This window comes from Solanum tuberosum, unplaced genomic scaffold, assembly GCF_000226075.1.
Source record: "Solanum tuberosum cultivar DM 1-3 516 R44 unplaced genomic scaffold, SolTub_3.0 scf00012, whole genome shotgun sequence".
In the NCBI taxonomy this organism is placed as follows: Eukaryota; Viridiplantae; Streptophyta; class Magnoliopsida; order Solanales; family Solanaceae; genus Solanum; species Solanum tuberosum.
Window position 1 is genome coordinate 772,968 of NW_006238937.1, and position 22,445 is coordinate 795,412.

General features: G+C 36.1%; 3 protein-coding genes across 5 annotated transcripts; 2 read left to right on the plus strand and 1 right to left on the minus strand.

Moving 5' to 3' along the window:
* The first annotated feature begins 1,913 nt into the window (after positions 1–1,913).
* Positions 1,914–9,417, plus strand: LOC102588949 (nuclear pore complex protein NUP98B-like). 3 transcript variants are annotated; one of them, XM_015313156.1, is made up of 12 exons: positions 1,914–1,997; positions 2,754–3,035; positions 3,207–3,458; positions 5,093–5,374; positions 5,632–5,853; positions 5,945–6,576; positions 6,735–6,822; positions 6,923–6,983; positions 7,223–7,358; positions 7,836–7,952; positions 8,162–8,297; positions 8,705–9,417. In XM_015313156.1, the coding sequence occupies exons 1-12, from the start codon at positions 1,967–1,969 to the stop codon at positions 9,247–9,249; spliced, it is 2,784 nt and encodes a 927-aa protein (XP_015168642.1). In that variant the 5' UTR covers positions 1,914–1,966; the 3' UTR covers positions 9,250–9,417. The 3 variants fall into 3 exon arrangements, with proteins under 3 accessions (XP_015168642.1, XP_015168643.1, XP_006339886.2); XM_015313157.1 differs by having other exon boundaries at positions 5,632–5,844; XM_006339824.2 differs by having other exon boundaries at positions 3,237–3,458; positions 8,705–9,416.
* A 395-nt stretch (positions 9,418–9,812) lies between these two features.
* Positions 9,813–10,652, minus strand: LOC107062585 (protein kinase APK1A, chloroplastic-like). The gene is made up of 3 exons (XM_015313394.1): positions 10,578–10,652; positions 10,433–10,532; positions 9,813–9,979 (listed from the first exon to the last, which is right to left on the minus strand). Exons 1-3 carry the CDS (start codon positions 10,650–10,652, stop codon positions 9,813–9,815), a joined length of 342 nt encoding a protein of 113 aa, XP_015168880.1.
* A 5,804-nt stretch (positions 10,653–16,456) lies between these two features.
* LOC102578927 (nuclear pore complex protein NUP98A-like) lies at positions 16,457–20,301 on the plus strand. Its single transcript, XM_006339878.2, has 8 exons — positions 16,457–16,733; positions 16,824–17,461; positions 17,620–17,707; positions 17,808–17,868; positions 18,104–18,239; positions 18,697–18,795; positions 19,004–19,127; positions 19,518–20,301. Exons 1-8 carry the CDS (start codon positions 16,457–16,459, stop codon positions 20,033–20,035), a joined length of 1,941 nt encoding a protein of 646 aa, XP_006339940.1. The 3' UTR covers positions 20,036–20,301.
* The last annotated feature ends 2,144 nt before the right edge of the window (positions 20,302–22,445 follow it).

Here is a 22,445-nt window from a genome sequence, read left to right on the forward strand (position 1 = left end):
CTTATAAAAAATGTTACAACTATTTGGAAAAATAAAGGTCACAACCTTTCATAAAAGTCACAACTTCTCATAAAAGTCGCAACTCTTTCATAAAAGTCACAACTTCTCATAAAAATCGCAACTCTTCATTAAAGTCACAACTTTTCATAAAAATCCCAACTATTCATTAAAGTTGCAATTTTTCATAAAAGTCACAACTTTTCATAAATGGGGAAGGCTAATTTTGAAAATAAATAAATAAAAATGGGAATTATGATTTGTGGTGGTGCCATGTATGCGGGCCTAAGGTTTTCTTTTATATATATATATATATATATATATATATATATATGATTTATAATAGAATCTCTATAAATTAATATTATTGCAACCATGAATTATTATTGTTTTATAAAGATATTATTTAATCAATAAATTAATATTTATTAATTAGGAGAGTGTTTTCGAGATTCAATAAAGTTTCCAGGAATTTAAATGAACCCATTTGTAAAAAAGATATTCATGAATTCTAGCTCATGAGTAATGATCTCGACTACCGTTATAAAATGAATGTTAATATCCGTTGGATTACTCAATTAAAACTAAAATGATACATATTAAGAGGCGAAAGCTTAGAAGAAATTATGGATACCATCGAAGAAAATAATATTGCTGGTGTGATTAAAGACAATATTTAAAAACATTTCAAACCAGTTACGCGTAAGAAATCACTTATTACATCTAGAACTCTTCATAATTTTTTGGTGAGAAGACAACATCAGATTTTTTGGTTGTAATAAGAAAGGTTAGAGATAACTCCAACTATATTTCAAGTTTAACAAAAAAAACACTAGAATCATATTTCACTTAATTATCTTAGATATTTTTGTAATTTTAAAAAATTGTTAATTTATAATATTAATAAAAGTGTGAGACCATACATTTATATAGAGTCCTCGAAAAATATATTATCTTGTCAAAATTAGTGATTTTTCGAGTGACCCAAATCAAGATTGGTGAAAATATATTATCTTAAATTTTTTAAATATTAATTTAGAGAGATTCTATTGTAATTTGAAATTACAAATAATTGAATGATAAAAAGATGGGAAAATTGTATATAATAGCAAACTATTAATTCAAATTAAATGCTATAAATATAGTTTGATTTAATTGTACCTCATAGCAAACTGTTGCTATTTCACCTCTCTCCTGGTGAATCTCGCTCGCCACTCTCGTTCTCTCCCTCGCCTCTCTCGTTTTTTATACAAACGCAAGTGTATAAAGTGCGTTTGTGTTTGTATAAAGCGAGAGAAAATTGTATATATACATATATTTTCGTTCCCCTCTCTCCCCTCTCCCAGATCTAGCTCGCCACTCTCCCAGATCTCGCTCTCTCACTCACCAAACTCACTTTATACAAAAAAACGCAAATTGTATAAAATGCGTTTGTGTTTGTATAAAGCGAGAGAAAATTGTATATACACATGCAAATACATATATCTTCGTCCTATACACTTATAATTATACAATACAAATATTCTCCTGCCTTATACAATTGATCTTTTTGTATATGTATACCAAAATAGATTATACAACTGCTTTCTTTTGTATATGTATAGCGAAATATACATATTTATGTTTGCTATGAAACGCAATTATGCAAACTTTGCTATAACATACAAATATGAATTTTGTGTTTGCTATATGTGAAAGTTGCTCTAAAAAGATACTCCATCAAATTAAAGAAAAAATTAGGGAGAAAAAAAAACAGGTGTTTTTTTAGTCCTACATACGAGATAGACTTTATTAAATTAGAGAAATTTTGGAAAATCCATTAGCTTAAACCGTAAGCAACACGCTTGCGGTTTAAAGTGTGCGTAGAGATTATGCAACTAACCTCTTCTTCTCTATATTTATATACCACCATTCCACTACATCACAATCAGAAGGGTCTTCTTCTTCTTCTTCTTCCTTTGTCTGTCTCATGTCAATATTTTTGGGAAACACCGCTTCAAGTAAGTAGAACTTCATTATTTATGCTTTTATGCATTGTGTTCTGTTTTTATAGTTTTTTTTAAGTATATTTTCTTGATTACTACATAAGCATATGAATCAGTGTAGTTGAAATCAAGTTCAACAATCGATATAACTGGGATCCAAGAAAAGAGGCAACACAATAGTATAAGAAAAGAAAAAAAAGATTAATTCTTTGATATCAAGAATGTGTTTTCATATATTAACGACACAGTTTTCAAATTTCTTGAAGAATTCTCCACTTTCTTGCATATTCTTCAAAGCTTAATTTTCTTTCTAGCTTGAGTTTGGTACATTACAATGTCTTATAAACTGTATTTTCCATACAATGCTCTATAACCTCTGTCCAAATACGCTAAGAAGAAAGACCACATAGGCTATTGCATGGGAAATTGGGAATGACATACACAGGCGAGGATTGACATATATAGATGCTACACTTAATACTGCCAATTTCATGAAAGGAGAGATATCATATTTACTTTTCTAGAGAAGCAAGGCGGCTTTGGAATTGGTCGAAAAGTTAAATCTGCTCCTTGTGGAAGTAGCTATGCTTATTGAGCTGTACTCTTCTAAAAAAATGTTAGTAATAACTGCAATATCTCAATGAGATTTCTTGTGGTGGGTAGTGTTATTGCTTACAATTTCTGGAACAGATCTTGTGCCAGCTGTTCATGCTTGTAGTTGTCTTTAATTAGTGATTAGAAAATCAATCCAATCTGCCTTCCTAACTGCAGGACCATTAGACTTTAATGCAGCAACGAATGCTACATCTGGTCAAGCACAAAACGTATCTATGGACTCGTCCACTTCACCAACATTTGGAAAGAAATATGACTTTAATAGTGTTGCCAATGAACCTTTGGTGTGGTCAAGGGATGTCAATGTCTCAGACTCCTCCATACTTGGATATCCAAGAGCTCCTGCATTTGGTGTTTCAAGCAACTCACACTTTGGCACCCCAAGACTTGATTCATACTCCTTTGGCCAACCAACAGTATCTATGTCAGGGAGCAAAGGTTAGCTCTATTGTCCATTTTCTCATGTATTGGAGCAGATTAATCAACATTTTGAGGGAGAATTTTGTTCTCTAATCTATATGCTCTGTATTGATCTGAAATCCCTGTTGAGCTTTTATTAAATGCTACTGAGTACTAATTATTTCCACTTCATATTTTGGATATTATAAGTGTTCAATCTTGATCAAATTTGCAAACCAGGAAAAGAAAGTACACCACCTTTTTTCAAGAGCTATGGTTTTGGGAAGTCAGCATTTGGCATTAATCGGAAAGGAAGTAGAATAGCATCATATATTGCAACTCCAGAGAACAATATCACAGGACCCAGTGGTGAAAAAATTCAATCCATTTGTGGAATGCAGACTTATAAAGATAAAAGCCAGGAGGAGTTAAGGTTTGAGGACTACCAGTTAGGTGATAAAGGTATACTTAACTTGTTCTCTTATGTGATTCTGCTACCTTTATATGTGCTTATCTTCCTGCAATTAAGTTAATTTCAAACAAATTCTTTGGTCTCTGTCCAAGTACACTCAGAAGAAAGACCATTTAACCTATTGGTATCTTCCATGAGGTGATTTAAAAAGGCTGTCCTCCTCCCACCTGAGAAAATGAACTTGCCTAATATTTCATTCTTCCCCAGGTTACGCAATCCAAAAGATAATTAAAAAATCTGGGCATTTGACCATTAAGCCAAGCTATTGTATGGCTGTTTGGGTGCATTTTGGGGGTGATTTCACCATGGTGGAGAAGGCAACAGTGGTGGGAATATTTGGTTGCCTATGGAAGACGAATAATCTTTTATAATGAATGTCCACACTGGTAATGAGCTTAAAATGTACCTGGCGCACATGCATGTCCATCTTTTGAATGATTCAGCACATTGTTTATTTGGTTTTAGTCATTTGATTAGGTGTAGAACTGGAGACATCAACAGGATACATATGACTACTCCAATTGATATTAGATAGAAGGCTAAAAGAGAACAAAACTTACCAATCAAATAAAACAAAGAGGGAGAGAGCAGAAATTGAAATATGGAACTTCATATGAAGTCACAGTCAAAATGCAAAAAGGTAACAGTGAGTAATTCAATCAGGCTGACTGTTTTCAGTACATAAAAAATGAGAGCACGTGAGTAGGAACAATGGCCAAAGAATGCCAAAGCAGAAGAATAGAATTAGGAAGGAGTTGTGTCCGATGCATGAGGAGTTTTATACAATCCTAAAAATCTGAAAAATGGTGCTAAAAGAAACTGTCCCGATATTCAATTTAAGCTCAATTGAAAGGCGTCTGAAAGAACCAAGTCACAACGACAAGAGGTGGGTTGCTGTGAATTTGTGATGCTAGGCTCAACTTACTGAGTAATGTTGTAGCACTAATAGCATGCTTTATGTCAGAACATTAATTTATTAGTGCTAAAAGAATGTGAGTTACTTCGTCTGACAAGTGAAATAGCAAAATAGGAAAGAGATTGCAGAGATCACAACTACTAGGGTACAGCATGTCAGTTAACCAAGTAATCCTCCTCTAAACATGACAAAATAGAAGTTTACAGAGAACTATGACCGAAGGATGCACAGACAAGTTAATAAAACATTCGTCTTCATCTTCTTTTTTTATGACAAGGGAACCCACATGGGAATGATCTACAAACACTATTTGAATATGTTATTCCCATGATTTCTCTGCCAAATGGATTAACCACAGCTTTCTTTCTCGCCTGTGGTCCAGGTGAGGAATGGCATAGATAGATGCTACACTTATACTGCTAATTTCATTAAAGGAGAGATATCATATTTACTTTTCTAGAGCAGCGAAGTGGCTTTGGAATTGGTCGAAAAGCTAAATCTTCTCCTTGTGAAAGTAGCTATGCACATTGAGCTGTACTCTTCTCCAGAAATGTTAGTAATAACTGCAATATCTCAGTGGGATTTCTTATGGTGGGTAATGTTAATGTTTACTATTTCTGGAACCAATCTTGTGCCAGCTATTGATGCCTTGTAGTTGTCTTTAATTAGTGATTAGCAAATCAATTCAATCTGCTTTTCTAACTGCAGGAACGTTAGCCTTTAATGCAGCAATGAATGCTACATCTGGTCAAACACAAATCATATTTCCGGGATCATCCACTTCACAAACATTTGGAAAGAAATATGACGTTAACAGCGTGGCCAATGAACCTCTGTTTTGGTCCAGAGATGCCAATGCCTCAGGCTTCTCCGCATTTGGATCTTTACAAGCTACTTCATTTGGTGTTTCAAGCAACTCACACTTTGGCACCCCAAGTTTTAATTCCTATTCCTTTGGCCAACCAGCAATATCCATGTCAGGGATCAAAGGTTTGCTTTATTGTCCATTTTCTCATGTGTTGGAGCAGATTATTCAACAGTTTGAGGGAGAGTTTTGTTCTGTAATCTAGATTAGATGAGCCGATTGATATAAGATCATATACCGTTCAATGTGCATTATTATATGCTCTAAAATGATCTGAAATCAATGTTGAGCTTTTGTTAAATATTACTAAGTACCATTTATTCCTACTTTATATTTTTGAATATCCTGAGTGTTCAATCTAAAGATCAAATTTGCAAACCAGGAAAAGAAAGTACAACACCTTTGCTCCGGAGCTCTGGTTTTGGAAAGTCCGCATTTGGTATTAACCAGAAAGGAAGTAGAACAACATCATACATTGCAACTCCAGATATAGATAGCACATGTCTCGATGGTGGAGGAATTCAATCCATTTGTGGAATGCAGACTTATCAAGATAAAAGTCAGGAGGAGTTGAGGTTTGAGGACTACCAGTTAGGTGATAAAGGTATCCTTAACTTTTTCTCTTATCTGTAGATAACAAAGAAATATACCTTGTATCTCATTAACATTTTTCTACTTCATGGGTGAATCTGCAGGTCAGGAATGTGGTTCTTCATTTAGTGTTTCCAGCGCACAGGGATTTGGTCTCATCAACAACATGAGGCCTTTCATATCACCAGTGTTAAACCAATCAACTGTTGATCAACCTTTTTATTCCCATTTTCCAAGAACATTTGCAGTGGAAAGATCAGGGGTTGACTCTCTATCAAAAAATGCTACCTCATTTACGAAGGCACAACAGTCCATTTCCCATATATTTCCCCCAAACCCATCATTGTTGAACTCTTGTGGCACTAGAAATAGAGTGGAATCTACTGCCTCAGATGTTTCTTTTTCTCCGTGGAACAATTCAAATCAGTTTGCACCTTTTAAACCAGCTTCCAGTTCTTCCACTGCCTCCACCTTTTCTCCATTAAGGAACCCATTGTCTTTATCAACATCTGCCCCTCTATCTCCATGTTCAGTCTCACCTTCCACATATCCTTGGTTAACTAAGCCATCAGGCCCTGATTTTGATCAGAAGAACTCTTTTTCTCCCACTCCTGTTTTAACTACAGGAGGCGCTTCACAATCCACATTATGCTTGAACTGCCTAAAGCAGTCACAGCCTACTCCAGCAGGACTTTCTAATGTTTCAAGCACTCCACTTGCTGCGAATCAAAATACTGTAAGTGTTTCTGAACGTATATGCAATTAGATCTCATTTATATATCTCCACCATTTGCTTTCTGTCATAAATATATAAAAGGCACCTTGTGGTCTATAAAATCGGTGAAGCACTTCTATTGCGGTGTTGTACATCTAAGTTGTTGCCCACTCTTGCAGCCTCTGTTCTTTGGTCCTCTGCAGCCAGAAATGACTCCTAAACTTGGAGCAACACTCCCAACAACCAACGCTTCTCACCCAACAACAGGTACACTTACTGCAGTATGTTTTGCTCTTTTTGATATCGATAGTATGTTGGATTGTAATCAATGTAACTAATCCTCCTGGCACCTGTTTCCTGTAAGAAGGTGCTAGTTGCTCAGAAATTGGACAAGGAGTTGGTCAGCAGCCAAGTATGAATGGCCAACAGTGAGTATCAAACTTAACTATCTGTTCTTTTACTTTACTTCGTGTGTTATTAATTGCCTAATTTTGACTTCTAGACTTCCCTCACATTCTTTTTATTTCTGCTGCCTCAGTTATTACTGCACAGTCCTCTCGTTTTAGTCTGATCGTTTTATTCTTCTTGTGTCTCTTCTTTTTCTTGCCTCCGAGATCTTTCTTTTTGTACTTTCTCATGCAGCAGCTATACCTTAACATATTTTCAGGTCTTACTTTCCGATAATCATGGAAGTCAAGCCATCACCAAATATGCCTCCTGCTGAAACACAACCCTCAGTCCAAATCTCAGTTGAGCACCCGTATTTGGAAACTTCCATCCAGTATGGAATTTCTAGTTTACCTGTAAGTTTCACATTTCTGAACAAGTAATTATAATTAATGTTGCTCCTGGATGTGTTCACTGTTCTCAAACCAAGTATCACACTCACTAGAAGTTACATGATGTACTGGGAATCTGGGATGCCTCGTTACTATTGTTATAATGTTATGCACCTTGAAAGACAGATTTATTTGTCACTTTTATAATGTTGTATATTTATGCTTTCATGTCAAGGTAGATGCAACTGTGTCTAGTTGCTGGGGTTTATATTTGTTTGGCTATAATGAAAATTGCCATAAAAATCGGAGAACATATACTAAATAAATTCCAGTATTTCTCCAATCAGATATAAACATCAGTATAGTTGTCCAAATTCCAAATTAAATCTTCAAAGTATCAGGCATGATTATGTTTTTATTAGCTTCACTATATTGGTTATGCTTAAGGTGAAAACATCAGTTGTAGGCTATTATGAAAAATTATCCTTTTGTTGCTTGCAGGTTTCTAACAACCCTGCTCCGGTCAGACGAAGATCTTCTTTGATAATTCGACATTCATCTCTAAGTCACCATAAGTTGCCACCTCAGAAATACAAACCTACAAGTGATAAACCAAAGGTGAGAAGTATAATTTTATGTGAGACTTGTTTAGTAGTTCGTGGGCATGCTTTGGTTGATGGACCAAAAGTTTAAGTTGCAATCATATGCAAAGATTTGCAAGTATGGGTATCCTTTCGTTGAAAAAATACAGGACAAAGTCCATATTTTCCTCTAATCCAAGTAAAACACTGAAAAATTTAACAGGACTATAATATTTGTTTATGTAGGTACCCTTTTTCATGGATAAAGAAAACGCTTCTGGTGTACTAAGGACAGAAGTCATCATCATTCCAAGGGAAAACCCAAGGGACTGGGTTCGTCCTACCGCAGAATCTCCACAAGGGGCTGATTCATCTATGGACAGTAAGCTTTTTTTTTTAATGAACATATGCATGCATGCCTTCCTTTCATTGATTGGTTCAGCTGGATTCTAATAGATGCATAAGTCAATTGTCATAGTTACATGTAATGTTTTAGTTAGTGGATTACTTAAATATCAAGTACCATTTTATATCTGCTCCATCAAGATCCCATTTCCTTAAAGCTCAAAGCCTGGAATCTCTAATAGTTCAAAATTAAAACCAAGTAACTTCACTGATTGGTGATTTGTTTACAAGATCACGGACACTAGAAAATTATAATTTGTTATCTATTTGATATATCCAAGGATATACAACTTGACTTTTGCTATTTTAATTCTAAGAATTAAGAACCAAATTAACCAAGTTTGCTATTTAATTGTGTAATTCCTTTTTCTGTTTAAAATGTAGGGATGCATGATGGAGACAAAATTGTTCATAATCCCAAGTTAGAGCCTGAAGAGACACATCATGATAATTGTGGCGATGATAAGGATGTGGATGGCATAATGCCAAAGCTTCAACGTGCTGATTACTACACAGTTCCTCCTATAGAGGAGTTGCTATCAAAGGAGAAGGAAGAAGCTGGTTTTTGTTGCCACGTGAAGGACTTTGTGGTAGGAAGACATGGGTATGGAAGCATCAAGTTCTTGGGAGAAACAGATATCTGGAAGCTTGATCTTGATTCTGCTGTTCATTTCAACCATCGCGAGGTGATCATCTATATGGATGAGAGCAAGAAACCTCCAGTTGGACAAGGCCTCAACAAACCAGCTGAGATAACTCTCCTTAATGTCAGATGCATCAACAAATCGACTGGGAAGGAGTACAGAGATGGACCAATGGTCAACAAGTACAAAGATATGCTTATTAAGAAAGCAGTAGAACAAGATGCAGAATTTGTTTCTTATGATCCAGTGGAAGGGCAGTGGAAATTTAGGGTATCACACTTCTAATTGATTTTGTGGCATAACCAAATGTTTGAATTTTAAGATGTCCTCCAACTGATATTTTTAGAATTAGCTCACTTTGATTTTGTCCCACTCTTTTACGCACTTTTGTTCCCAGTGTGCCAAGTTGTTATCACTGGATTTCATTCAAAGTTTACTCATTTTGTGTGTATCTCTTGCAAAGTTTTCTGCTTTTATCTCCAATTATTCTTTTCTTTTTTCACTTGTTTGTGGGTAAATAGTTCTAATGAATCCTCGTATTAATGAATGCCTTCAGGTCCCTATTCTTATTCAATTTGTTAAGACACTTTATAAAAATTTCTGTTATTTAATTTTGAGGTAAAATACTGATAATAATATTTGACACAGCCTGGAATACAAAGCGTAATCACAAAATCAGGGGACAACCAAACACCATAACTTCCTTTCTCATTAGCAATCAATAGATTCAATGTGAACTTGTAAATAGTTTTTGCTAGTTATGTTTGAACTTATTATTAAAACTAGTGGGGAGTTTCCCGTGCTGCGCGCCACGCACGGGCCCAATATCTATTTTACTGTGATGAACTTTAATTTGTGAGTAAACCATGACACACTTGTCTTTGTAAAGGCTTAGCCCATTCGATTAGATTATGTTCTCCGTGGGGACAGTTTTTGTCCATCATTCGACGGCCTGTCAGCATTTTTAGAAGAACAACCCCGAAACTGTATACGTCACTTCTGGCGGTTATATGACCTACACATGAGAGGTGACAATCAGAAGGTGAGAAAAAAATTACTCCAGGCTATCAGAGCAGAAAGGGGAGGTTTCAAAGCTGAAACATTTAAACCGAAAGACGTAATTCTTGAATAGGGATAAATAACAGAACAATCCAAATAGCATTACACTTCCAATTTCTTTCAAAACACATAGTCTCGAGTACGAAAGACTTGCAAATTAGACATATAGACGACTATCAAGAACTGAAAAGAGGAGATAACTCTTAAGAGAAACATTACTGAAATATATATGCCAAACGCTCTGACAGAAACAAATTTGGGTGAGCAGGGCCATGTCCGTACAGAAACGGTTGGAGCAAATTGAAAATACAACAACAACATATATGAAGGTAGAGAGGTTGTTACCAGTAGACGCTCAGTTCAAGTAAAGCATAACAACAATTAGGAGTAACTTGAAATTGTATATTACCTGTGGCCATATACTCGGGAGCTCTAGTAGATACATGGCTTTTACGGTCAATTGGCCCATCCTTCGCCAATCCAAAATCAGAAAGCTTTGCATTGTAATTCTGTCAAACTTCTAGAAGACTAAATTTCAAAGTGGTTCCACATACAACATCAAGCAAAATGTCAGATGATTTGAAATCCCGATATATAACTTTAGCTTTTGGGCTATCCGGAGATTCCATGACAGTGGTTGGAAATAAGTACTGCCTGTTCAAGATGTACCAAAGGTTAACGATATGTACCATACAAATCCTAATATGTACCATAAAATTTTTGATGCACTCCACTCAAAAGCTGCCAATGAATAGAATATAGTGCTATATATTATTGCCTGTGAAAACACATACGGAAACTCAATAGCAACCTGCATAGAAAAGTGGAGCACTGTTAAGAATACCGAAGAAAAAAGAAGTTTTTTTTAACTGTAAAGGAAACAGAAATAGGGGGACACCTGAGCAAATGCAAATGGTAAAGCTGAGTACATCCCTGCAGCTCTCTCTCGGTATGAAACAAATCTTTCAACGGAAACAAATGGTTGGACAACAGTGCTATTTGTAACTCCAATGAACAACACTGCAATGTACATGGATCCCATTGCATTGAATAAATCCTGCTGTGAATCCCTGTTGAGAGTAATATATCAATAGTTACAAACAATATGATCACGACAAAAGACTGTAAGTACCACAGGACAAGCCATATTCGCATGAAAAACGGATATGTGAAGTACCAAAAGCCTGCTACTCAAATAAGCAGTTACGATTATCCAAGAATCATGAATCCACATGCACCTGAGTTTGTTCCAAGAAAAACACAGCCAACTACTGCTGCAAGTGAAGATTCAAAAATGGCTATTGATGTTGATTCTTTCACATGGTTGAATAATTTTGTCACAATAGGATTTAAGGCGAAGAAGAAACAGGCGACAATTCCGAAAGCACAGAGGTTCCTCCTTCTTATGCAACTATGAGCCGGTGTGCTATTGATTTTCTGTACTTGGAAATATCATTTGATACTAAAGAATGTCAGTCCAGGTCCTGCTGAATAGGTGCCAGGTGACTGGTTGCTGTTAATAATTTCGGAAAACTTACAAGGTCTTAGAAATCAAGTGCACCCACAAATAAACAAGCATATGAAACACACTGCACTGCACCCACAAATAAACAAGTCGAACAAATTTGAGGAGCAGTAGAGACACACCTTCAACTAGAAAACAATAGGCTTCTTCCGATATTGCTCACAAAGATTGTACAAATCTGTGGAAATCAAATACGTATATGAAGCACGGAGTAGAATGTAAAAGATACGCAACATCTAAACTTCTAACCATTCCCTCTTGCCTCTGAAGACTACATAACTTTCACTAGTGAAGACAAAGAGCGTCAGTCAATGTTCAATCTAAAATTATGTATACTGGATCTGAGGTAAATAGTACTGAACATTCAGAGAAATTTAAAGGTGTGTCATACTCGGTAGTCGAGTTACACATCTATAAATAAAATACAACAGAAGTAACCTAAATTAAATGACAATACCGAGCCAGGAGTCAATTTTCACATTGATTTAACATAATATAGATCATCCACTGGAGTGATGTGTGATGCATAGTTTGAACAATTTGAGACAAGATGTCACCTATGTTGTGACCATGGAGGTTCCAGTAAGAGTGGTGAGACAGGTTAATCGGAGTGGCCTTGTTTAGTGATTTTGCCTCAAATTCGACACTAAGTTTATAAGGATCTTTCAATGCATAGGTACCAGAGACAAGGAATTAATGGACTGATTCATCAATTCATTCATACCTTTCTTGGAAAGGACACTAAGATTTACCCTCTTCGCCATCATAACTGTGGTAGGTTAGAGTTATGTGAGGACATGGACCATCTTGCACGTATTTGTTGACTCGCTTACAATTCACAGACCCTTACATAATTCAGATGAAACATTGTGTGTAATACCATTAAACAAATGTTATGGGACATGGACAATTCACCTTGTTACTTACATATCTTCAGACTGTTGCACCAAGTCCATGTCTTCAGCAGTGAACTGCTTTGGAATATGTATAGTCAGCATATGTTAAGACAAATCAGAAAAACTAAATAACCAATCCTTTTGTCATAGAAAACAAAAGTACGTACCTGTTCAAACATATTAGCAACAGTTTCCAATTCATTCGGAATTCTGAATAGCCTATAGCCCTAATTGAGATAAATCCTCTACCTGAGCGACAAAAGAGAGTGGAGTCGTAAGGACTAAGGACAGAACAGATAGAGAGAGAGAGAATCAAATAGCATTTAAATCGGAACTACCAGTAAACTAATAGTGAAAAGCAAAACAAGGAATCTATACATAATCATTTCTAAGCAAAGCTTGGGATCCAGAATGCTCCTTCTCAAGTAACTGATTGGTATACAAAATCAATAATTCGTTTATCACTTTCTGCAGCACAAATTTGGACTCAACACTGAAAACAAATCCCAACTAAAGGAAGATTTTCAACATGATGGAGGCCTGAATTTTCAGTATTCCAAGTCAAGTATCTATCAGGCGAATACTTTTAAACCAAATGAACAATACTGTAGAAATATGAGATTGTTAACTTTCCTTTCATGTTTTATTTCCTTGAACAAAATTTAAAAATTCATTGACCAACCACCACCTCGCACCAACGAAGAAGATGTGCTTCAAGTAATATCACACTTAAGATTTGGCTGCAGCGGACAAATATCACAAAAACAAGAAGCAAAGTCTCCAGAAGTTTTTTCTCATTACTAACATGGAGATTAATATAATGACACACTCTATCCTTCTCTTTCTTCAAATACTCTTCTACCTGTGTTAGCAAAGCATGTGTATCACAATTTAACCGGGCAACTTAAAGCAATAACCAACTGTTTATGGAGAAAATTATAAAAATGAGTTGTACCTTCAACGTATAATCTGAATAAGAATCTTCCATGATCCAACTTGAAGCTTTTCGAGTATCTCTAAGCATGGCATCTTCAAAGTCATTCACATAATACTCCATTTTCCCCTTCCAATTCCAACAAATACATCAAAAGAACGTTCTTTAATAAAGTTGTATCAATCTGCTTACCCTCACAATCTTTTTCAATCTGATATCAGCTAACTCTTAATCAGACCCTCATAAACTACCAAATAGTATCACAAGAATTGGGGTCAATAAACTAGTTTAGGTATAAAACTCGCAAAATGGTGATAGATTAAGATTTTTTAACCTATTCACTCTATACCAAAAAGACCTAAAATCACATGCACTAGTTGCAATGTTGATGGGTGCATATTTGATGAGTCCACAATTTCGACTCATTTAGGGTATTTTAATAGATTTAGTGTCCTTAAATGCATATTTTGTGCCAATAACTGATGTAAATCTACGATTTTCAGGTATTTGGATTGAGGAACAAAGCATGGACACTAATGAGCAAAAAGGAACAAGGCAACTTAAAGAACGAAGAAAACAGGGCCTGATGATCGCCTAACCCATTGGGCGAGTCGCCGAATGGCCACGATCTCGCCTAAAGTTCCAGTGTGCCAAGCCCTGAAGGAGAAAATCGAGTCGGCGATAGAAAGGAGCAGTCGGCGAGTTGCCGAACGGTTCCGCGATGCAGTGCTAGATCGCCCAAAGTCACAGAACTTGAAGATGTTGAAGGCCAAAGCAAAAAGGCGATGAAATTGACCAAAGGGAGGATCGCCGAGTGGATCGGCGATCCTGACATATTGCGCCGAATAGTCCTTCGCAACATATTTTTGGCGACTATAAATACATTTTAAAATTCTTAGTTTAGTATCCAAGTTTTATTATTATTCAGTTTTCAAGTTTGGAACTTAGAACTGAGAGTATTGAGACAATATTTTCCTTAGCATTGAAGATTTGAAGATTTCCATTTTTGAGAAATTGAAAGTGGGTCTTTGAGATTCTTCAACCTTGACCTTTGTAAAGACGAAATTAATCGTACCCAGTTGATGGAAACACAATTTGGTAACGATTTTTATCTTTTTATGATGTTTAGCTAAAACCCCAATTCTTGGGGTGTGATTATGTGGTTATGGATTGATTTAGGTGCTGGGTATTGTTAATTGATAGTTTAAATGTTGTTTAAAAGTGATTTCAATCAGTAATTGTGGTTTAATTTAAAGGGTTGTAGTTGCAAATGCAACTCTAACTTCGTGTTTTTGGCTTACTCGAGAGACAAGTTTTAAAACCAAGATTACTGATTTGATGGTCTGTGGGTATTGGGTTGTCATGGGTTCAGCTCGAGAGAGTGAATCCTAAACCTTTTTCCACACATTTAGCTCGAGAGAGTGAATGTACTAAAGCATAGACTGTTCTTAATTGCTCCTTATTGGTGTTCGAGAGAAACCAATTTGATTCGGGGTAAATTGTTTGAGAGAATGTTTACCCCACTAAAGTCTAGCTTAGTCACTGATTTACAGCTATTTACTATCAGTTGCAATCACCCATTTATCTACCTTAGCCCATAATCCAATCATATCCCAAGAACCCGTCTCTTTACTTGTTTATTCGTGTTATTTATTGTTGCTGTAGTTGATAATTACAATCAAAACCCCCCATATTTGACACTTGTGTCACCCTTAATTGAAATATGCTTTTATTCGTAAATGTCTTTACCTATGATTGACTTGAACATATTTGCACTTGGCTCCTGAATCTTAAGCACGTACCACTCCCTGTGGGATTCGACCCCAACTCACTTAGTTGGGTTATATTACTGACTAACGATCGTTGGCACTTAGAATTGGAAGAAGTGTCCTGATACGTGAAATCAAAATGGCGTCGCTGCCGGGGAGTGGTGTTGGTTAAGCTTCTTTAGTTAAGTTGAATTTTGTTCTTGTTAGTCATAGTTGAATTTACTTAATTCAAGTTTTGTTTTGCTTGTTTGTGTTTTGAAACAGGAAGTATGAGTGTGAACGGCAGCAATGGAAGCAAAGTAGGTCATCAAGATGACATCGGTAACCTCAACGATGTCAACGAGCCTAATGTTAATGACCCTCATCTTATGGGTGGTATTGGTGTCATTCGCTTTCCCCCAGCCGAAGGGAATGCGGTGTTCCACATCACAAGTTTTATGTTGCAGCTCTTGCAATTGAAAAAAATGTTCGGTGGTTTGGCTCATGAGGATCCCCATGAGCATATTAGAAACTTCGTGGATGTATGCGGACCGTTCTCCTTCAAGAACATATTCCAAGAGTAAGTCCGGTTGAGATTGTTCCCGTTCTCTTTGATGGGAGAAGTATGTAAGTGGCAGGCTGAATTGCCACGTGAATCAATCACTTCGTGAGAGGAGTTAGTCACCGCATTTCAAGTGCGATTTTTCCCTCCTTCGAAGATAATGACTCTTCGGGACAACATTTAGAGCTTCAAGCATCTAGAGGGTGAGCCAATTCATGAAACTTGGCTATGATTCAAGAAGTTGGTGCTCCAATGTCCAACTCATGGCTTGCCTGACAACGTGTTGCTTCAGTAAACAAGGGTGTTGCTGACCAACTTTCTCCAGGAGGTTTGATGCAACAACCTTATGTGATAGCGACTTAGCTCTTGAATGGCATGGCCACAATCAATCGGGCATGGTACACCCTCGAAGATCAGGTCTCCCCTCTCACATTCAAATTGACCAAAGAGCAGATGGAGAAAGACCACGAGAGGGACCAGAACATAGCCAAGATCATGACATAACTTGACATTTTGTCCAAAAATGTCATGGGAGCTGGTGCTCGGAGTATCAATGCCGTGGGTGTCGGGTGTGCTAATCCTGATGAGGCAAAATTTGAGGCTTTGTACAGCGAATAGGTGAATTTCCTAGCCAACCAAGGTGGTGGTTATCGTTCAAACTACCCGAGGCAGGGTGGTAACCAAGGTTGGAATAGAGATGAAGGTTGGGAGGATCATGATCGAGAATGGAGGGATCGAAATCCCAATTGGAAGGATGGAGATAAAGATATGTATGTGCCTCCCCATGAGCACCAAAAGCCAAAGGATTCGGAAGGTGGCCGGTCGGAGGATATGCTTTCTTGTATCCTCCAAAGCTCTAGTTATGGAAAGTCCGCATTTGGTATTAATCAGAAAGGAAGTAGAATAGCATCATACATTGCAACTCCAGATATAGATAACATATTTCTCGATGGTGGAGGAATTCAATCCATTTGTGGAATGCAGACTTACCAACATAAAAGCCAGGAGGAGTTAAGGTTTGAGGACTACCAGTTAGGTGATAAAGGTATCCTTAATTTGTTTTCTTATTTGTAGATTACAAAGAAATCTACCTTGTATTTCATTAACTTATTATACTTCATGGGTGAATTTGCAGGTCAGAAATGTGGTTCTTCATTTGGTGTTTCCGGCACACAGGGGTTTGGTGTCATCGACAAAACGAGGCCTTTCATATCACCAATATTTAACCAATCAACTGTTAATCAACCTGTTTATTCCCATTTTCCCAGTACATTTGCAGTGGAAAGAGCAGGGATTGACTCTCTATCAAATGAAAATTCTACCCCATTTTCGAAGCCACTGCAGCAGTCCATTTCCCATATATTCCCCCCAAACACATCATTGTTAAACTCTTGTGGCACTGGAAGTAGAGTGCAATCTACTGCTTCAACTGTTTCTTTTTCTCCATGGATCCATTCAAGTCCGTTTGCACCTTTTAATCCAGCTTCCAGTTCTTCCACTACCTCCACCTTTTCTCCATCAAGGAATCCGTGGTCTTTATCAACATCTACCCCTCTATCTCCATGTTCAGTTTCACCTTCTACATATCCTTTGTTAGCAAAACCATCAGGCCCTGATTTTGATCAAAAGAACTATTTTCCTCCCACACCTGTTTTAACTACAGGTGGCGCTCCACAATCCACATTTTGCTTGAACTGCCTAAAGCAGTCACAGCCTACTCCACCAGGACTTTCTAATGTTTCAAGCACTCCGCTTGCGACGAGTCAAAATACTGTAAGTGTTTCTGAACTTATATCCAATTAGATCTTATTTATATATCTCTGCCATTTGCTTTCTGTCATAAATAATATAAAAGGCACCTTGTGGTCTATAAAATCGGTGAATCTCTTCTATTGTGGTGTTGTACATCTAAGCTGTTGCTACTCTTGCAGCCTCTGTTCTCTGTTCCTCTGCAGCCAGAAATGACTCCTAAAGTTGGAGCAACACTTCCAACAACCAAGTCTTCTCACCCATCAACAGGTACACTTAGTGCAGTATGTCTTGCTCTTTTTGATGTCGATAGTATGTTGGATTGTAAACAATGTAGCTAATCCTCCCGGCCCCTGTTTCCTGTAAGAAGGTGCTAGTTGCTCAGAAATTGGACAAGGAGTTGGTCAGCAGCCAAGTGTCAATGGCCAACAGTGAGTATCAAACTTAACTATCTATTGTTTTACTTTACTTTGTGTGTTATTGAATGCCTAATTTTGACTTCTAGGCTTTCCTCGCATTCTTTTTATTTTTGTTGCCTCAGTTATTACTCCACAGTCCCGTTTTAATCTGATCGTTTTCTTCTTTTGTGTCTCTTCTTTTTCTTGCCTCCGAGATCTTTCTTTTTGTACTTTCTCATGCACCAGCTATACCTTAACATATTTTCAGGTCTTACTTTCCGAGAATCATGGAAGTCAAGCCATCACCAATTATGCCTCCTGCTGAAACACAACCTTCAGTCCAAATCTCAGTTGAGCACCCGTATTTGGAAACATCCATCCAGTATGGAATTTCTAGTTTACCTGTAAGTTTCACATTTCTGAACAAGTTATTATAATTAATGTTGCTCCTGGATGTGTTCATTGGTCTCAAGCCAAGTAATCATACTCACTAGTAGTTACATGATGTACTGGGATACCTCATTACAATTGATGTAATGCTATGCACCTTGAAATACAGTTTATTTATTACCTTTATTATGTTGTAATTGTGGATGCTTTCCTGTCAAAGTAGATGTACCTGCGTCTAGTTGCTGGACTTTGGCTTTATATTTGCTTGGTTTTACTGCATCAAGTAGGTTTATATAAATAAATTTCAGTATTTCTCCAATCAGATATAAACATCAATATAGTTGTCCAAATTCCAAACAAACTCTTCAAAGTATCAGGCATGATTATGTTTTTATTAGATTCACTATGTTGCTTAAGGTGAAAACAACAGTTGTAGGCTATTATGAAAAATTATCCTTTTGTTGGTTGCAGGTTTCTAACAACCCTGCACCGTTGATAATTCGACATTCATCTCTAAGTCACCATAGGTTGCCACCTCAGGAATACAAACCTACAAGTGATAAACCAAAGGTGAGAAGTATAATTTTATGCGAGACATGTTTAGTAGTTCCTGGGCATGCTTTGGTTGATGGACCAAAAGTTTAAGTTGCAATCATATGCAAAGATTGCAAGTATGGGTATCCTTTCGGTGAAAAAATACAGGACAAAGTCCATATTTTCCTCTAATCCAAGGTAAACACTGGAAGATTTAACAGGACTATAACATTTGTTTATGTAGATACTCTTTGTCATGGATAAAGAAAACGCTTCTGGTGTACTAAGGACAGAAGTCATCATCATTCCAAGGGACCGGGTTCGTCCTACCGCAGAATCTCCACTGGGGGCTGATTCATCTATGGACAGTAAGCTTTCTTTTTTGATAAACATATGCAAGCATGCCTTTCTTTCATTGATTGGTTAAGCTGGATTCTATTAGATGTAATGTTTACTGTAATGTTTTAGTGGATTACTTAATATCAAGTACCATTTTATGTCTGCTCCATCAAGATCCCATTTCGTTAAAGCTCAAAGCCTGGAATCTCTAATAGTGCAAAATTAAAACCAACTTCATGGATTGGTGATTCGTTTACAAGACTTTGGACACTAGAAAAATCATCATTTGTTATCTATTTGAGTATATCCAAGGATATAAAATTTAACTTGCTACTTTACAAGTTCCAAGAATTAAGAACCAAACTAACCAAGTTTGCTATTTAATTGTGTAATAATTCCCTTTTCTGTTTAAAATGTAGGGATGCATGACGGAGACAAAGTTGGTGACAAGCCCAAGTTAGAGCCTGAAGAGATGCATCATGATAATTGTGGCAATGATAAGGATGTGGATGGCATTATGCCAAAGCTTCAACGTGCTGATTACTACACCGTTCCTCCTATGGAGGAGTTGCTATCCAAGGAGAAGGAAGAAGCTGATTTTTGTTGCCACGTAAAGGACTTTGTGGTAGGAAGATATGGGTATGGAAGCATCAAGTTCTTGGGAGAAACAGATGTCCGGAAGCTTGACCTTGATTCTGCTGTCCAGTTCAATCATCGTGAGGTGGTCATCTATATGGATGAGAGCAAGAAGCCTCCAGTTGGACAAGGCCTCAACAAGCCAGCTGAGATAACTCTCCTTAATGTCAGATGCATCAACAAATCGACTGGTAAGGAGTACAGAGATATGCTTATTAAGAAAGCAGTAGAGCTTGATGCAGAATTTGTTTCTTATGATCCAGTGGAAGGGCAGTGGAAATTTAGGGTGTCACACTTGTAATCGTGAGTTCAAATTTTCTTGGTTGGTTTTGTGACATAACCAAATATTTGAATTGTAAAGATGTCTTCCTGCTGATACTTTTTTACAATTTGCTCACTTTGATTTAGTCCCACTAGAACTCCCACTTTTTTTATGCACCCCGTTGATCCAAAGTTGTTATTACTGAATTTCTTTCAAAGTTTACTCATATTGTGGATCTCTCGCAAAGTTTTCTGGTTTGAGCTCTCGGTTGTGGTAAGTTATATCTCCTCCAAGTAACCTTTCTTATTGTACTTGTTTGTGGGTAAATAGTTATAATGAATCCTCATATTGATGAATGTATTGATCAGGTCCTAGCTAAATATTCTTATTCAATTTGTCGAGACTGTCTACTTGCCTTGATGCTGCATAGTCCACCATTTTGTTTCTAAATGTTCCTTCCATAGGTACGTTTTGTCTTTGTTGCTCACACTCTTCAAAAATGTCAATGGGTGTGTGTCGAATTCTCCTAAAGTAGTGTATTTTTGGAGAATTCGACACGGGTGCGACATTAAAGTGAAGAGTCCGCAACTTAGCATTTTGTGACACGGTTTGAGATTATAAAATGGGGTCAACCATTTCGTTTCTAACGTCCTTTCCCCAATTGCCTACTTAATGTGTTTTCTTGTAATATTATTCTGTTGTTTTGAGTTAATATCGAAAATAATATAGCTAAAACGTTTGACAGTTGACCGACCGCTATATTTGATATACTGGATTCACATATATGGTGTATAACCACTAATCTGCCTACACAGCCACTTCAACTTGTCCAATGCAATCACCTGTGCTCTGTTCAATATACCACTCTACGGACATACTATCCGGTTGTCCAAAAATAGTATAAGCTTCATTACGCCTTCATAATTTAGTGGTATTACACTATTATTCAAAAAAATCACCTTAGCGCGGCCTCTTTACCTAGTTTTATTTTAAAATAAGGGGTATTACACATAATGAAGAAGATGTTTTTTTTCTTCCAAAATTATCATGGAGTCCAGACATTTAATTAAGGATAAGATATTAAAATACTTCTTATTTACTAGAAATAAGAGATGTCTCTAAATTAAAAACACCACTTATTATAAAATAAAGAAAGTATATTAATAGTAAAAAATCATAAAATGAAAAACGCCTAGCTGAAAATTGATAAGAAAATATATATAATGATCTAAATGAAACATCTATGCAATAACTGCCCAACAATAAAAAAACATCTGTGCAATAACAGCCTAACAATAAAAAAACATCTATACTAATCTCATGTCTCCAAATCAAATTCACATAATTAATTATAGAATGCTTAAAATAGAGCTTGTTGTTCTATATCGATTAATTGTATAGTTACATGTTACTTTTTTATCAATATGTGTATTAAGTAACTTTGTTGACCAAAGTTTGAATAGAAAGGGGGGAAAAATCATCTAATAGTCTTACCTTTGCTGAACTCAAAATCTTACTATAATTCTTCACCCGACCACTAGATTACGGATTAGTGGCTGCAATTCTATTTGTAAAAAGAAAGGGAAAAAACCAAAAAAAGGAAGGTACCAGTTCATTGCCTCTAATAAAAGCCAAATCAAATCTATAATTTTTCATACTCTCTCTGTTCCTAATTACTTGTCCACCTTTGAATTGACACACTTATTAAGAAAACAATTAATGACATAGTGAGTTTATCATTTTATCTCTATTAATTATGAAGTGGATGAAAAATTCTATATTTTTCAAAGTAATTAGTCATTTAATTGAGGGTATAATAGGTAAAAAAAATTGTTCTTTCTTGATTTGTCAAAATTGACAAGTAATTAAGGACAACTATAAAAGGAAAAATGGACAAGTAATTAGGGACATAGGGAGTAGTAAAATTGACCTTTTCTGGGTGTGGTTTAGTCGAAAATACAAATAATAAAGACAACATCAATCAGTTTATATCATTTTATATCTGTTTTATTCTTATTATTAAGTATTATTACTCCTTCCATTTATTTTTACTTTTCTATTTTGGATTTTACACGTCCTTAAGAAATAATAATGATATAAATTTGTTTTGTAGTCTTTGATCTTTAGAAATAATTTGGGGAATAAGTAATTAATGTTAAGAATAAATAATTAATATTGAGGATAATATATGAAAAGAAAAATCTCTTTCCTTAACATGTGAAAATTAACATGTGAAAAATAACAAGTGAAAATGAAAAATCTATTTTAAAATACTGTAAAAATAAAAATGAACATATTAATAATTTTCAATTCATTTCCCGAGATGACTTATAGTAATAATTAGAAGTCAGCTAGTACAATTGTAATTCAATCACTTATTTCTTCGAGTAAAAAACTGAACAAGTAAATATAGTACAGTAATAATTAGAAGTCAGCTAGTAAAATTGTA

Coding starts and splice junctions, on each gene's coding strand:
- LOC102588949 (XM_015313156.1), top strand. CDS start 1,967: ATGTCAATATTTTTGGGAAACACCGCTTCAA. Junction 3,036..3,206: donor ATCTATGTCAGGGAGCAAAG/GTTAGCTCTATT, acceptor GGATATTATAAG/TGTTCAATCTTGATCAAATT. Junction 7,953..8,161: donor CTACAAGTGATAAACCAAAG/GTGAGAAGTATA, acceptor TTGTTTATGTAG/GTACCCTTTTTCATGGATAA.
- LOC107062585 (XM_015313394.1), bottom strand. CDS start 10,652: ATGGAATCTCCGGATAGCCCAAAAGCTAAAGTTATATATCGGGATTTC. Junction 10,533..10,577: donor CTGACATTTTGCTTGATGTT/GTATGTGGAACC, acceptor GAAGTTTGACAG/AATTACAATGCAAAGCTTTC. Junction 9,980..10,432: donor TCCCGAGTATATGGCCACAG/GTAATATACAAT, acceptor TCTCATGTGTAG/GTCATATAACCGCCAGAAGT.
- LOC102578927 (XM_006339878.2), top strand. CDS start 16,457: ATGTATGTGCCTCCCCATGAGCACCAAAAGCCAAAGGATTCGGAAGGT. Junction 17,869..18,103: donor CCAAGTGTCAATGGCCAACA/GTGAGTATCAAA, acceptor ACATATTTTCAG/GTCTTACTTTCCGAGAATCA. Junction 18,240..18,696: donor ATGGAATTTCTAGTTTACCT/GTAAGTTTCACA, acceptor TGTTGGTTGCAG/GTTTCTAACAACCCTGCACC.